The sequence below is a fragment of the Haliotis rufescens genome, unplaced genomic scaffold, assembly GCF_023055435.1.
Source record: "Haliotis rufescens isolate VD_foot unplaced genomic scaffold, xgHalRufe1.0.p SCAF_4, whole genome shotgun sequence".
Taxonomy (NCBI): domain Eukaryota; kingdom Metazoa; phylum Mollusca; class Gastropoda; order Lepetellida; family Haliotidae; genus Haliotis; species Haliotis rufescens.
Window position 1 is genome coordinate 19,933,065 of NW_025964112.1, and position 17,387 is coordinate 19,950,451.

General features: G+C 40.5%; 1 protein-coding gene across 1 annotated transcript in view; it reads left to right on the forward strand.

Moving 5' to 3' along the window:
- Window positions 1-17,387, forward strand: part of LOC124132132 (titin-like) — a 168,666-nt gene that overhangs the window by 38,400 nt on the left and 112,879 nt on the right. Inside the window, exons 3-7 of the mRNA XM_046495821.2 lie at window positions 3,364-3,662; window positions 6,439-9,192; window positions 11,100-11,349; window positions 14,445-14,542; window positions 14,973-15,170. Of these exons, the coding sequence (XP_046351777.2) occupies window positions 3,401-3,662; window positions 6,439-9,192; window positions 11,100-11,349; window positions 14,445-14,542; window positions 14,973-15,170 (3,562 nt within the window). The 5' untranslated portion in view covers window positions 3,364-3,400. The remainder of the gene's footprint in view (window positions 1-3,363; window positions 3,663-6,438; window positions 9,193-11,099; window positions 11,350-14,444; window positions 14,543-14,972; window positions 15,171-17,387) is intronic.

A 17,387-nucleotide genomic window follows, 5' to 3' on the forward strand; every position in this document is an offset into this window, starting at 1 on the left:
CAAAGATTTAGAAAATATCTGTTGACAACGAATTAGCGCTGCACATGCTTTGCAAACCCTGCAACTGACTGAAATCTGCATGACAATTTACGAACTGGATTTCGATTTCGAAGCGCAATTTTGATTGGACTATGCATAGACTTGTTAGTCCAGCCAAAATGTAACTCCATAATACCAGCCTAGTTCGGCAAGGGTGGAAACTGGACTTTTATAGTCAGTTAACTCTCATGCCTCGGGAAGATGGTGTAACCTGAACCGGTAATGAACATCATTTTGAGATATTGTGATGTCCGATACATTAAGGCCTATGAGATACTGTCGTGACAGTTGTGCATAAATAGACAATGAATGATGTGGAGGGTCATTGCCCAAAGCAGGGACCACACAGGTCTATGTCATAAAATTGGGAAAGTACGAAGCAGAGAGAATTAATTAATCATCTTTCATTGTCAACTGAGTCAGTTGTTATTGGAAGAAAAATGTTTATCTTTTTTTACTTTGTGAAGTCTGCAGATCCCTGACTGATAGGATGACCTTGACCTTACTGTAGAGGTCTCAGGAAGTGACTTACAGATTTGTTGTTTGTTCACAAGATATGTAATTATTTTTTGTTTATATATGGAACTAATTGAATCTACAGATTCAAACCCAATATGATGATGCTGACTTCAAAAGTAATCTACATTTATTTCCCAGAAAGAATGAACATTTGTACCATTGTACCATTCCACTTCATAAGGTTTATGTTTTGTCCCAGTCATTCAAGGCACTGCATGTCACTATGTTTATGGGTTTGAATTCCAGAGTTCCAATGGCCAGGCTTCTTGTAATGTTTTCACCATTCTCTTGCTTGGATGTTCAATTGAGATAAGTGTAACTACTTATAATATATTAAACTGAAATTTACAAGATGTACATCTGTTCCATTGGACAAGAGACCTATCATATAACTGCGATACTGACGTTCATAAGTGTATGAAAGACACAGTTTGACTATGACCCATCCTAGTGAACAAAACAAGGAAATGCACATTCAAACAATTGTAGAATTGACCGGACTTACAGTGACAGTCTACAGCAATCTATGAATTTACCATAGTTTCTGTTTGACACATCTTTATAATTACCTTTCAATGATTGGCCAGTTGATCAATGATCGCCACAGTTTTATTAACAACTTCGGAAATCTCTTGCATCACATTTACCGTCTCGGCCATTTTGACGTCTTGGATGTACTGGATGTACTTGTATTATGACGAGCTATCACTGTGACTGACTGACTGACTGAGGTAGATCATAACAGACCTGTCTCTAATGATGGTATTATTTGACTATATTTGCTGTAAACAAACGACAAAAGATATCACTGTAGAACAATGTGAGCATACATACCCTCATGTCCTTGTATGGCTGTCAGTGTAAACATGAAGTTACACATACAAAATAAAATTCTGTATAGAACTACATCCTTCGAGGTAAAAACAGTAATATAAAAATTATAAGAATTGACTTTCACTTTGTGTGAGTTCATTGGGGTATGAACCTTCATAGAGTGAGGGCCAAACTTAGGAGCTTGTGACGACATTCATACAATGTTTGGCCCTCACTCTATGAAGTTCATGCTCAATGAACACGCCCAAAGTGAAAGTTACTTCTCAATTACTCCAATTATCCAATTCCATGGAGAAAGAATTAAGGCATAATGAATGAAGCTATGAACATGATATTCTGTCAAAACACTCTGGCAAAGATTAAACACTCCACAGGTCCAATGCTAGTCGTAGCACTAACATCTCCATGTTGAATGGGGCCCTGGACCCTCATTAGGTAGTGGTGAATATTGTGGCAGGGTGCATAAAGAATAGTTTCATTTAGAGACATTTTGCAAATCAGGAGGTAAACACCGGAGGTTTCAAATGTTATATATTTCCATGCGTCATGCGTTACATATGCATTTACCAAAACCCATAATTTTATTAACATTGGAAATACCTGTTAGCCGCAATGTTCCATAGCACATTTTTTCTATTTGAACTCACAAAGCTGTGAAACAGTCATTACAGACATGGCATCATGATACAATGGATGATGTCATGCTTTCAATACAACTGAATCCACCTACTCAGCAGATTGCAGAGAAAAACATAGTCATTGTGATACTCATGTCGCCATGCCAAAATTCCTCATTTTCAAGTTTGGGATTAAGTGAAAAAAGATATTCCTAACGAAAAGTATTGCCAGGTTTCAAATCCCATTTATTAGCTCACCGGGTCTGGAGGACCAAGGTGAGCTGATGCCATACCGTGGTGTCTGTCGTCCGTCTGTCCGTAGTCTGTCATCCGTACATCAACAATTTTTTCAAACAACTTCTGTACCACTAATTGAAAATTAATGAAATTTGACTGAAATTGTACAAATGGTAGTGCTGACCCCCCCAGGGGACAGAGGGCAGGGCCAAATAGGGGTAATTTGGCTATATTGCTTTAAGCGACTTCTTCTCTGGAACTAAGAAATAGATATCAACCATATTTGGTAGGAAGCATTCTCCATTAGTGAGGATTCAAAATTGTACAAATGGAGGGGCTGACCCCCATAAGGGGCTGAGGGGTGGGGCCAAATAGGGGTCATTTGGCTATATTGCTTTAAATGACTTCTTCTCTGGAACTAAGAGATAGATATCAACCATATTTGGTAGGAAGCATTCTCCATTAGTGAGGATTCAAAATTGTACACATGGTGGGGCTGACCAACCACTCACACACCCCCCCCCCCCCCATCTCCCCCATCTCTCCCCCCCCATCTCCCCCCCCCATCAAATACTCATATGCTACCAGGACTGGCTCTTCTGTTCATCTGTCTGGCACTCCCAAAGGAGTTAGAACCTTGACTATAACATGCAAGCCGATATTATCCCCACCCTATAATAAACAGATACATTGTATACATTTGTTTGTTATGAAGTTAGGATTCGCCCCTGGAAACTTAGATCCTGGATCATAACATGGAAACTGTTCAGATCTTTATGCTACATTTGTATCTAGAGAAGTACACGTTCATGCCGTCAGATTTGCCATCCACCCCTTTTAAATGCTGACAGAGTCAAAATTACAAAATATTTGCAATATTATATACATGTACAATGCAAATGTATATTCTGTCATCATTGCGTAAATATCCAGGTGAGCGATGCAGGCCCTATGGGCCTCTTGTACATTAACAATGTTATAAAGTTAAGTTTGTACTTAGACATGCATGGCTTAATCTTTGAGACAAGTATATAATTACTGGCAGGATCAACCAGATAAACATCACCTGCACTACACACTCATATTTGTTTTACTGTATATTTAACTTTGTTTTCAGCCTCTGACCCATTGCTGCTGTCTCGTAAGTTGCTGCCATGCCGGAGAAGACCGAGATTCAGCTCGGTGGCACGAAGCGGTTCGAGTGTCGTGTCATCGGCTACCCTCGTCCGGACATCAAGTGGTACAAAGATGGGGTTGATATTACCCAGAATTCCCGCTTCAACTTCGCACATACCCGTGAGGGAGTCATCTCTATGTTGATAGAGAAGGTGTCACGACAAGATGAAGGATGTTACCGATGCCGTGCCCAGAATTCGGAGGGGATGGCGTCAACTGCTGCCTACCTGTTTGTCAGGAGTAAGAATGGATTTATTTGTTCCTGTTTTTCTAAATTCTTTCTTTCAACAGGATGAAATTCATCCTGAAGATATCAAAGATAGTTTTCTGTTTACGAATGTGTCCATCCATTTGTCTGTGACTTGTTTCAGATTTCTCAAGAAACGAATAATAGTAGATTGTGTTTTTTGTGTGTTTTCAGTGAACGAGACTAAATGTGTAAAACTTCAATAACAGATTCTTTTGCAGTCACAGGCCTAGAAAGGTTGACAAGGCTTAAAAGAATAAAAAAAAATTCAGATTCTGCCAACCCAGAAAATAGTTTCTGTTTCACCAAATGCACACATTGGTGTTGACCACCAAAAAATGTTACAATATGTTGAACTGCAGATATTCAGGAACATTTCGAGGAAGAAAACAAATGTCTGAAATATTTTTGCATCATATATTTTTTCCCATGCACTCATCAGGAGTTTTCAGACACAAAATTCACAAACAATAAGAAAGAAATGGACTATAAAAAAAGTTGTTGTTTTTTCTTTTTACTTAGTGTACTTGGCCAACCAAAAAACATTGGAATAAAACTAAATGTTTAAAATACAACTGTGTTTCAATCCATCCAGTCTGATACTGTTTCTTTGACTTGTAGTTGATTGATAGAACACATAGGTTTTTAATTACTTTAGATGTGTGACCCTAGAGTTTTGAAAAAAGTCTAAAAGGCAACTAATAAAAAAGAGAGGGTGCTTACAAAGGGCTTCATAATTAGATGAAATATAAGAAAAGTTTTTTGAAGTATTTTATGTGAATAAACAAAGCCCTTAGATGAAGTAAAAACGAGAGGAAATTTTCTGTGCAAGAATTCTTGCTTGATGCAAAAATATTTACAATTACAGAAACATCAAAGTCAAAAAGATCCTTTGGTTTATTTATGTTGATGACACTAAACAATGTTTGTAGTTAGGAAACCCCACTTTGCTTCTGTCTTTTGCTATACTTGTGGCCAGGTAATACTCACGCAGTAACTTACTTCTGACGCACATTACCTGACCGGGGGGAAACACTCTGCCTGTGTTGTTAAGCCAGCTGGTGGCCAGACGAGAAGCTTAGGTATTCCCAGAAAAACGCATTTTTGTTATCGGCAGGTGGCGCTTATCAGCCGTCTTGGATTTTCCAACAGAGGTTCACACCAAGAACATATCTCTGTGTTTAGTTGTTAGGGACATAGTCTTAATGAGGCAGCCATCTTGATAAACAAATCTTAACTTGTGTCAAACATTGATTGTAAAAATGTAACCACATTTAAAATAGGATGATACACATACTACTAACCAAATTTATGTCAAAAACTTAAATTAATTTGAGAAATTAATTGCAGGATGTATGTTTTCAGAAGTTGTTGATTTAGAAACCATTTCACCAAATTTTGATGAAAACTTTGAAGAATGGAATGTTGTAGTTGTTGAAGGTAAGCCAATATGGCATGTTGATGTTGAAGTCCTGTTTCCCAGTATCTTAACCATTTTTCCCCGAATGTTTTTTCCCTATTAATGTGTCAAGAACAATATTTAGCATGAAGCTGATTCAACAATGCACACCCTTTGACTCGTCCTTTACTGGACCTATACTCATGTTTAAATATTGTGTTCTGTTTCTGAACATTACAATTATTTATTTGTTTGAGTGGATAAAATTGTTTAAGTTTTTACTGAAAAACTATCAAATGCAGCAATTAGGAAGCAGTTCAAAGGTTTGAGGTCAGAGAATTTTTTGGTTACTTAAATATTGGGGTTGGGAAATTAACATGTGTCGGTTCCAAAACATTCCATGGTGTGTTGGTGTTGCTCTATAACTTTATGCAATGGTACCATGATTTTTGTGGGTTTTTTAAAATCTTTTGATTATTTTCTACATTTTCACAATTAAGCTTTAGTGGGTTGGGGATGTATGACAAAACTTAAACAATTATGTTATTTATCTGACATTAAACAGTTTAATTGTTTCCTTACTACTAACAGTTTATATTCCATTTTCAGCTAATGTGAGTTATTTATTTCAGTCCCTGTTGTCTAACCTTTCATCATGCATGATGTGTACTACATGTTGAAGTTGAACTAATTCAACAATATCCTGATGATTCCTGTTTCCAGGCTAACACTTAGTTCTGTGTTTCAATATTGTCCTATCATAAACTTTTCTGAAAGCAGCAGTAAAATTCTAAGATATTAATACTGATATATATCCACAATTATTGCATCATTTAGACAGTCGCATCAGTTAAGCATGGACATAATATGTTGTAGATTGTAAAGTTTGATTTCTTTGCAAGAATTTATTATTATTATTATTATTATTATTATTATAGAATGTTTCACAATATTTTAGGGGTGTCACAATATTCTGACCTCACATATTGATACATACAAATCGCTATGCTTAATTTATGCCATTTTTGTTCCAAACATTCTGAAATTCATTCACCAGAGAAATGGTGTAGTGGAGCATATTGAAATGCATCTGTATCTGTATTGAACTTACAGAACAAAATTTTGGCATCCTTATTTTACACACTTTCTTACTTCTTCTTTGACAGTTCTATCAATGTAAAGTTCTAAAAAAATAACAACCAAAAAAAACAATCATACATTGTTTTGAAATGGTTGATCAGTACACTGTAATGAAAGAGTTTCTGTGCACATTTTTCAGAATTAGATTTTTTGAGTACACCCAAAATTTAGATATGTAAATTGTGACAATTATAGAGACCAAGTTAACCAATATGATTTTCTTGTTTCAGCTCGAAAATCAAAGTTTCTGGATGATACTCCATCTGTTCACTCAATGTCATTTGTGGAAGCATCGGAAAAAGACTTAGAACATGACCGTGAATATAAGTCAACACACATGAAACAACGAAAACAGGAGTTTGAAGCGATGGAGACTGAAGAATATGAACAACATATCTCTGTTGAGGAACAAACAGAGATCCACATCACTGATCGATCCACGGGGAACATCAATGAGAACAAGAATGTGTCAGAGGAACCTGAAAACAGTGAGGAGTCTGAGGGCAGCTTGTCCTCGCTGGAGGACCTCAGTGGAACCAAAGATATACAGATGAAGCTTGAAAAAATGGCCCAAATGTATGAGGAAGTTACAGAAGAGAAAAGTACCAAAGGTAAAAGTGTTTCTTTCAAGATAGAATCGGAAAGTTTTACCCAGAGTACTGAAATAACAGGAGAATCTGATTTGACAGTTGAATCAGAAGTCAACATATCGGAAGAGAGAAAATCCAAGAAAGTCAAAATTTCGATAGGTGAGTCAAAGACTGATGAAAATAAACTTGAAGAAGAAATCAGGAGGAAAGAGGAGCAACTGTCAGTACTGATTACACAGGGGGCAACAGAAGCAGATGTGACAGAAACAAAGGAAGAACGTACATCTTCATCTCAGCTGGATGTTTCAGGAGATGACACCAAGCTGTCAACCCAAACAGCAGATGATTCGGGGCTGGGTATCAGCTTCAGTGCAGACATGGAGGAAAGATCTTTTACTGAGCAAGATGACTCCATGGTAATCACAGCATCATTTGAAGTTGAAAGCAAAGAAACTAAAAATGTGGAAATCAAGTCTGATATTACTCAAATAAGTGAGTCAACAGTAGTTGAAGAAACAACAGAGTTTGAGACACAGAGCAGGGAAAGGGAACAGAAATTATCTGCAGAAGCGGAAGTTGATGCTTCAAAGGAGGAGCTGGGAGGATTATCCTTTGAGGCAAGTGTAACAACTGACAGCTCAGAGGTGGAACAGGCTGGTCTGACAGTATGTGCTGAGGTGGAGATAGAGGAGAAGAAGGTTGAGCAGAAGCTGGAGGAAGGAAAGGAGGAAGTGCTGGAGAAGAGAGTAGAGGAGACAGAATCTCTCAATGGAGAAGTTATCCTTGAATCTGCTGCTGCTCATGATGTTGCTGGTCAATCAGATCTGGTGTTACCTGCTGTCGGAATGGCAGAATACAAGTCTGAGGAGCTTGGAGAACAACAGTCAGTTAGTTCCTTGGAGGACCTATCATCTGACCATGCTGCTGAACCAAGAACAACTGCTGATGAGTATTATGGCGAGAAGGACCTTGTCCTACCACTTATAAAGCAGCTTCCAGTCTACAAGACTGAGGAAATGAAAGATCAACAATCTGAAGGATCGGTTGAGGATTTACCTTTTGATGAGATATCCCAGTCACAAACAGATGTGAATGTTGAGGAACAGCCTATAGCTGCAGTAGTGGAAGCTGTGGGTAGTGTTACAGAGGTCAAGGAAGGCCCTCCCGAACAGGAAGTCTCTGACGTGCCAGAGACTACTGGAGAAACTACTTCAATGAGTCTCGGCCCTGACAGTGGCATATTTGATATGTCTCTACAAGGGACTCAGTTCCAGGTGGAGGAACTGGAGGTCACTGGATCTTCTGTGGACAGTGCAGAGCATCTTGAAGCACAGGAGGCATCTATGGCTAAAGAAACAGTGTCTGGTGCTGATGAAGTTGAACGAGTGCCTAAATTTGTTAGTTTTAAGCAACATGTTGATGAGAGTAATGTGGATAGTGCAATAGAAACAACTCAGAATCTCCAAGAGACTGAAGTCTCTTTTGTATCAAAAACTGAGGAAGAAAAGGCTGAAGTTAAGAAAGCCCAGGATGTATTCATGGCAGATGGGGTCAGTGAAGAAAGCCTTCCAGGTGATGAAGTGCTAGATCTCAGGGCAAATGAAATAGCTGCAGCTGCTGAAGTTGACAGGAACAGTTTGCAAACTGTTGACAAAAATTTGGAAGCGGCTAAAGTTGATGAAAGTTTTCTAGATGAAGGAGATAAAACAGAAACTACCAAACAATTTGACGAAGATGTCAAGGCATCAGCTGAAGTAAGTGTGGAGCATGGTACTGGCAAGCAATTGGTGAAACAGACATCCATAGAAACATATATAGAACAAGCATCTTTAGATGACCTTGCCGCTCTCGCAGAATTAAATACAATTGAAAATGAGGAGAAAAGTCAAGCAGGTGAAACTATGGCTGGTGAAAAAGTGATGCAGAAGGCAGACAAGGAAGGCGCTGTTGAAACTCAGAGCAGTATTCTTTCCGAGATTGCAACAGGGGAGGATAATCTCAGTGAAATCAGCGAAGCCCCACAGCCTGCAGAGGTCAGTGAATCCAAACAATGCCAAGAGACGGACTCAGAAAGGGCACAAGTAATGCCAGATGAGCTAATTTTACAAGCTGATGGAAATGTCGAGAACACCAAGCAACCTGGGGAAGAGGATGTGATGCTATTACAGGCTGAAGTCGATATCTCTGAGACTGAAAAAAAATTGGATGAGACATTGGCACTGACGGCAGATGTTGATGTGAGTGAGCAGAAATATGACTCAGAAGGTTCAAGATTAAAGATGTCAGCCACTGTAGATACAGAACAGGTCCTATCACCACCAAAAGTCACCCGAGTTCCGGAAGATGTGTCGGTACAGTCTGGCGAGACCATTCAACTTGTATCAGAAGTTCAAGGTCAGTTGGTTATTTCATAAGGTTTATTTGCTCAGCATGCTCAGTGTTTCTGTGTTAACAAGGTAAATAACATGATCGCTTTCAAAACAGGTGTTCAGTAATGTTCTGTTTTTGTAGTCAGCATAAGGGATGGGGTGTTCAGTGAATTATTTTCTCAATCAACATTTTTTACAAAATTGATGATATGATATCAGTGACATATGTTTGTTTAGATTAGATGGTCTTTCTTTATACTTTTACTGAAAATATATTTGTGTCATTTACACATCATTAGAGGCTAACTGTGTATTACATAAAGTTACATTACACCCAAACATATTAAAACTGTTTATAGGCTTTATAAATTTGATTTTTAAAAAGATCTTTAAACATTTAATGACACTCAAGCAGTTGGATGTTTATATATGTTTTCTCCATTTATCTGTTTGTACCATGGCACCTATTGCAGTCAGAATTCTGGGGTGTTGATCTATAAATGATTCTGTATTGGGCCAGCATAATGCTGGATTGTATACATGCATTATGTAAACCACATGGTCCTCTTGGTTATGAACGTAGCCATGATGATGTCAGCCTGTTTAGATTAATCTGTATTTATTATCATATACTATTAGATGTTCCTTCATGTCAGATCATATTCAAACTACAGCGGCCGTCACATGTTGGATATGAACATGCATACAATGTGAAATCTTGCCAGATAGTTCTATCTTGAAATATAAAGAGGGGCGGTGGGATAGCCTAGTTGTGAAAGCGTTCGCTTGTCATACCAAAGGCGTGTGTTTGGGTACAATGTGTGAAGCCCATTTCTGGTGTCCCCCGCCGTGATATTGCTGGAATATTGCTAAAAGTGGCATAAAAACATACTAAAATGAAAAGTCTTTCTTGAGTCTTAAGTCTTTCTTAAGAATATCATTTTTTAATGCAGGGTATATTTTATTGTCTGTTATGACACTCATAACTCTTTTAGATCAGTTATGTTAGAAAATATATTTATAGAAAATCATATGAACTGAAATATCAAATGCAAACAATTCTGTTTATAAATTGACCAACAGTTTTGAATGTTTTTGTCAGTGACAATCATTGCCTTACTCATCACTCTTACACTAAATATCATTTTGATAATGTCTTAGTCCTTGACTGTAGACTGTGAAAAAAGCTGATGAGTGATATGACACAGGTATTCCCTGGTAATTGTTCAGTTGATCTAGCTTTGGGATTTGAATATTGGTCATACTTCAACAATATTCACAATACCAGTATTTTCATGATTACTTGTATGAGAATACATGGAATATGTCATCTTGATTCCTGATTGTCTGTGGAGGTAGTGGTATTTTGTTGTACAAGGGATATGAGTATGTGTTGTCTCTGCACCATTTAGAGATGCACTGTTCAGCGATTATTTGTAGCACTATATTTTGTTTTAATTTGGTAGGAAGATGCCCCCTTTCAATGGCTATATGCAGAGGATATTTGTCTATTCTCATCAAATAACTACCGGTAGTTCACCTCATATTGTGACCTGCAAAGTTGATACCACTCATGAAAATATCACCTTATGGTTCAATTTGGTGGGAAGGGGTACCTTTCATTAATTATGTAAAGCAATATTATGTTTCAATTTGGTAGGAAGGGGTACCTATCAATAATTATATAGAGCAATATTATGTTTCAATTTGGCAGGAAGGGGTACCTATCAATAATTATATAGAGCAATATTATGTTTCAATTTGGTAGGAAGAGGTACCTATCAATAATTATATAGAGCAATATTATGTTTCAATTTGGTAGGGAAGATGTATTTTTCAACGATTATTTAAGTCAATATTTTGTTTCAATTTTCAAGGAAGATATACCTTTCGGTAAATTATTTAGGTCAATATCTTGTTTCAATTTGGTAGGAAGTCCTGCCCCTGAGGTGAAATGGTTTAGAGAAGGGGACACAGTGAAGCCCACTGAGAGGATCTCCCTCATTGCTGACAATGACATCTACACTCTGGAAATCAGGGAGGCCTCCAGTACTGACGCTGGCACATACACCCTGACAGCTCACAACTCTGATGGCACCATCTTCAGTGATGTCCAGGTCACAGTCACTACCCCACAGGAGGAGGGGGCCACGGGGGGAGCACCTGAAGGGGGCGAAATCAGGTGAGTCTCGGGAGGGGGAAGGTGAAGTGTGTGATGGGCACCTGCAGGGGAGGAGTTATTAAGTGTTGGGTGGGGCAAGGTGAGGTGTGGGATGGGCACCTGCAGGGGAGGAGTGAGTAAGTGTTGGGTGGGGCTAGGTGAGGTGTGTGATGGGCACCTGCAGGGGCGGAGTTATTAAGTGTTGGGTGGGGCAAAGTGAGGTGTGGGATGGGCACCTGCAGGGGAGGAGTGAGTAAGTGTTGGGTGGGGCTAGGTGAGGTGTGGGATGGGCACCTGCAGGAGAAAAATCAGGTGAGTCTCAGGAGGGGCTAGGTGAGGTGTGGGATGGGCACCTGCAGGGGAGGAGTGAGTAAGTGTTGGGTGGGGCTAGGTGAGGTGTGGGATGGGCACCTGCAGGGGAGGAGTGAGTAAGTGTTGGGTGGGGCTAGGTGAGGTGTGGGATGGGCACCTGCAGGGGAGGAGTGAGTAAGTGTTGGGTGGGGCTAGGTGAGGTGTGGGATGGGCACCTGCAGGGGAGGAGTGAGTGAGTGTTGGGTGGGGCTAGGTGAGGTGTGGGATGGGCACCTGCAGGGGAGGAGTGAGTAAGTGTTGGGTGGGGCTAGGTGAGGTGTGGGATGGGCACCTGCAGGGGAGGAGTGAGTAAGTGTTGGGTGGGGCTAGGTGAGGTGTGGGATGGGCACCTGCAGGGGAGAAGTGAGTGTTGGGTGGGGCTAGGTGAGGTGTGTGATGGGCACCTGCAGGGGAGGAGTGAGTAAGTGTTGGGTGGGGCTAGGTGAGGTGTGGGATGGGCACCTGCAGGGGAGAAGTGAGTGTTGGGTGGGGCTAGGTGAGGTGTGGGATGGGCACCTGCAGGGGAGGAGTGAGTAAGTGTTGGGTGGGGCTAGGTGAGGTGTGGGATGGGCACCTGCAGGGGAGAAGTGAGTGTTGGGTGGGGCTAGGTGAGGTGTGTGATGGGCACCTGCAGGGGAGGAGTGAGTAAGTGTTGGGTGGGGCTAGGTGAGGTGTGGGATGGGCACCTGCAGGGGAGAAGTGAGTGTTGGGTGGGGCTAGGTGAGGTGTGGGATGGGCACCTGCAGGGGAGGAGTGAGTAAGTGTTGGGTGGGGCTAGGTGAGGTGTGGGATGGGCACCTGCAGGGGAGAAGTGAGTGTTGGGTGGGGCTAGGTGAGGTGTGGGATGGGCACCTGCAGGGGAGGAGTGAGTAAGTGTTGGGTGGGGCTAGGTGAGGTGTGGGATGGGCACCTGCAGGGGAGAAGTGAGTGTTGGGTGGGGCTAGGTGAGGTGTGGGATGGGCACCTGCAGGGGAGGAGTGAGTAAGTGTTGGGTGGGGCTAGGTGAGGTGTGGGATGGGCACCTGCAGGGGAGAAGTGAGTGTTGGGTGGGGCTAGGTGAGGTGTGTGATGGGCACCTGCAGGGGAGGAGTGAGTAAGTGTTGGGTGGGGCTAGGTGAGGTGTGGGATGGGCACCTGCAGGGGAGAAGTGAGTGTTGGGTGGGGCTAGGTGAGGTGTGGGATGGGCACCTGCAGGGGAGGAGTGAGTAAGTGTTGGGTGGGGCTAGGTGAGGTGTGGGATGGGCACCTGCAGGGGAGAAGTGAGTGTTGGGTGGGGCTAGGTGAGGTGTGTGATGGGCACCTGCAGGGGAGGAGTGAGTAAGTGTTGGGTGGGGCTAGGTGAGGTGTGGGATGGGCACCTGCAGGGGAGAAGTGAGTGTTGGGTGGGGCTAGGTGAGGTGTGGGATGGGCACCTGCAGGGGACAAAATCAGGCGAGTCTCCGGAGGGGCTAGGTGAGGTGTGGGATGGGCACCCACAGAGGAGGAGTCAGGGAGTGTTTGGAGGGGCTAGCTAAAGTGTGTGATGGGCACCTGCTGGGGAGGAGTGAGTGAGTGTTAGGAGGGGCTAGGTGAGGTGTGGGGTGGACACCTACAGGGGATGAAATCAGGTGAGTCTCGGGAGGGGCTAGGTGAGGTGTGGGATGGGCACCCACAGAGGAGTGAGGGAGTGTTTGGAGGGGCTAGCTAAAGTGTGTGATGGGAACCTGTTGGGGAGGAGTGAGTGAGTGTTAGGAGGGGCTAGGTGAGGTGTGGTGTGGGCACCTGCAGGGTATGAAATCAGGTGAGTCTCAAGAGGGGCTAGGTGAGGTGTGGGATGGGCACCCACAGAGGAGGAGTGAGGGAGTGTTTGGAGGGGCTAGCTAAAGTGTGTGATGGGCACCTGTTGGGGAGGAGTGAGTGAGTGTTAGGAGGGGCTAGGTGAGGTGTGGGGTGGGCACCTACAGGGGATGAAATCAGGTGAGTCTCAAGAGCGGCTAGGTGAGGTGTGGGGTGGGCACCTACAGGGGATGAAATCAGGTGAGTCTCGGGAGGGCTAGGTGAGGTGTGTGATGGGCACCTGCAGGGGAGGAGAGAGTGAGTGTTGGGTGGGGCTAGGTGAGGTGTTGGGTGGGCACTTGTAGGGGAGGAGTGAGTGAGTGTTGGGTTGGGCAAGGTGAGGTGTGTGATTGGGAGTATGATTGAGTTGAAACGAACTGATGTTTATCTGAATGCATTTGGTAAAAGGAAGTAACTTGGATCAGTTGCTAGCTGTCAAAATGGATCAGTTGCTAGCTGTCAAAATGGCTGAATCAAAGCATTTCTCTCTGTGAAACTTTGGACATATATTCTAGGTCCGTATGAATTAATGTTGAGGAGATAAATTCATTGTCGCCCTGTCCATCAGGGCATATGGTGTGATTTACCCTGTGTGTGAGCCCGATGACTCGGGGTGCCTAGGCTCACACACAGTACATCACCCCAGAAGTTTTGGTGACAACTTATATTGTCTGAACTCACTGTTGAATAGGTAGATGAGTGCAGTACTAAGCTTTATGAATGACGTAAATGTTGACAAGGGGATGGGGAGCGACAATGGGTGCAACGTGGAAACATGGCTGCCAGGGATGGGCAGAGGGGCTAGATGACTTACTGGATGGCAGGATGTAGAACCAGTGATTCAGATTAGGCAACACTGACAGTTTTAGTAGCAGGGTAGTACTAAATACTAATACTAATACTACTGCTGTAACATGTTTCAGTAATACATGTATTTATGATTCTGACAGTGTGACAGCCATCCTGACGTCTCCAGAATTTGTCATCAAACCAGAAGATGTGACTGTTCAAGAATTTGAGCAAGTTAAACTTGTGTGCTCTGTTAAAGGTAGGTGGCTTCTCTACTGATACCACTATTATTATTTACTAACTACATTTCAACCTTTGATATTATTTTGCTCATGAGGTCTTACCAAAGGATTTGGTGATTTCTCAATTTTTAAAGACAAATGCGCTCCATGATGACTTTATTGGTGTTTGAAAAAAAGGATTTTCTCTTGTTATCCCTTGCATAAACATTTATGGTTAAAGCACCTGATGTTATTTCAAACACATCTTTTTGGTAAAGATTATTTCATTTGTATATTAGAAGCAATGGTACCATCATGCATATATAATTACTGAACTATTCAATCCTTGATATCTCTTAGAATCTGAATCATTTAGTTCTGTTGAAATTGTGATGTTCTTCATTATCTAAATATCTGCAAAACAATTTATATCTTTTATTATATTTAATCTTAATTTCCATGGTTTAGGAACCCCAACACCAGAGGTCAAGTGGCAGAAAGAAGGTCAAGCACTAAAGGCAGACAATCGTATGAGAATATTTGAATCTGACGGATGCCATTATTTAGAAATTCCACAGGCAACTTTCATGGACAGTGGTGAATATGAGTGTGTAGCTACCAACAGCGAAGGAACAATTTCTGTGGTTATAAGACTTACAGTTGAAGGTAAAGGTCATATAGTCTTTAAATTTGGTGGCAGCGATGGTAGAATGAGTGCATATAGATCCATTGGCTTGTAGATACATGTAGAGGCAGTTTGTTGTACCAGTAACTGTTCCATGTTGTTTGATGTATCTAGTTTAAGTTGATAAACAAAAGGACTGCATGATATTACCAGTATGCATATCATTTTGCAATGTTTTCTCTGTGTTCCGGTATATTGGGTAAGGAAAATAGTTATTATTATTATATTGTTATTATTCATGTCGTTTAACCTCAAATCTACACATGAATTCATTCACAAATGATGTTCCCCTTCAAAATTGATTGACATCATAATAATTACTCTCGTATGTACAAAATAGGATCTGCATGTGGAATCAATACATATCACACCACAGATACCTGTATTGCAATATAAAGCAATTTAGTTTCCAATACACAGCCATAATAAACAAAAGTCTTTAATAATGGTGAAACCTGTGAATTGCCTGGAAAAGTGTATCAAGGGGATGGAGTAATATTCCTTTGTATAGGATTTGATGTTATCAACTACATAATCCCAAGGTTTCCGGGATTCAATGCTATAAAATGAAACCAACCAACACTACTTCTTTTAGTTTTTAGCTTTTCAGAAACATTATTATGAAGAAATAGATTCCATGCATGCAGATATGATGTTGTTGCTTCTACTGTTGTTTATCTTGTTGTTGTTATTGCTTATTTCAACAGTTTTCTGTTGTTTCAGAATTAGAGACAATGAATTATTTGCTTGCAGTAGATGCTTGAATCTGGTTATTTTGTATTGTGAAAGCCATTACATTGTCTTCTTGATACACTGAATTAAAATACATTTTGTTTAGATTATGGATTTGTGTTTCAAATTACCCAAGTATATCGGTTTACCAGCTGAAACAAAATTGAAATAAAAAACACCTCTTCTTTGTTGACCATGCATCTACCCTAGGCAAGAGAGTTCACTGCCAAACTTTGCTGGAAATTTGGAGCTCAATCATAGTGTCACAAATGGCTATTATGAGTTATGTCCCTTTCGTTTCCCTCCAATTGACCAATGAGATTCCACCTCTCATATCAATATCACTTGCATTTGCTTCAAACAAACTGATCTGATCAATAATCAAAATCTATATTGTAATAAAACAGGTCTTACTTCGTTAAGTGCATCAGTTACATGAGCACCGTGATTAAAAACATGAAAAGATTTAGAAAATATCTGTTGACACCATGTTAGCGGTACACATGCTTTGCAAATCCTGCAATTGACCAATATCCTCATGGCAGTTTACAAAACAGATGTTACACGATTTTGATTGGACTATGCATTGACTTGTTAGTCCAACCAAAAACTCCATGATTCCAGGCTAGATTGGCTAGGGTGGAAATGGCCTCTTATATTCAGTTAACTCCCTTGCCTTGGGAAGATGTTGACCATGAGGAGTTTATAATGTTTATCATGATAAAATAAGAACCCTGTATGGCTTAAAAACATTAAAAAATCATTGTGAAAATGTATATAAAGACTTCCATTTGTGTTTTTATGGGTAAAAGGGTAGTGCTAATCTTCGGAATGACTGAATATGTCATTAGTAGAATATGTTTTATGGGTTTTGTGATCACAAAATAAAATATTTGCTTCTCTGTTTAGATAATCTGCCTTTGTTTTCCTTATGGCTGCTCTCAGTATGTGACATGGAAATGTGTAGAGTCTGTAGTTGCTCTTTTGTGGTGTGATAGTAACTGTTGGTAGATCAGTGCATGACCAGACTTGGAAACAAATGAAACAGGAAATCTCCTGTTTAAGGTTATACCCTTATGAAATATAACCATATGCTGATGTTAAGTTAACTTGTTTTGTAAAATTTACACAGCATGATTAAAATAAAGATACTCATAATATACAACTTTACTGGCCCAATCTATGACATAAGCTTAGTGAAAATGCTGAAAAAAACTTGGCACAGACACCATATAGGAAATAATATGTGGTAAATGTTTACCTTACAGTATTATGAAATGGTTTCAGTTACACCTCATGATAGTTTGTTTTCAAATTTACAAATTGTAAATTGTATATTATGTGGTTTATTTTGAAAAAAAAGATGGTATAGTGTTTCAAATATTAGTTAATGACTGCCTGAATATATGTTAGATATTAAACTAAAAACATTTTCTTTATTACTGATATGGATATAATTATTTTAT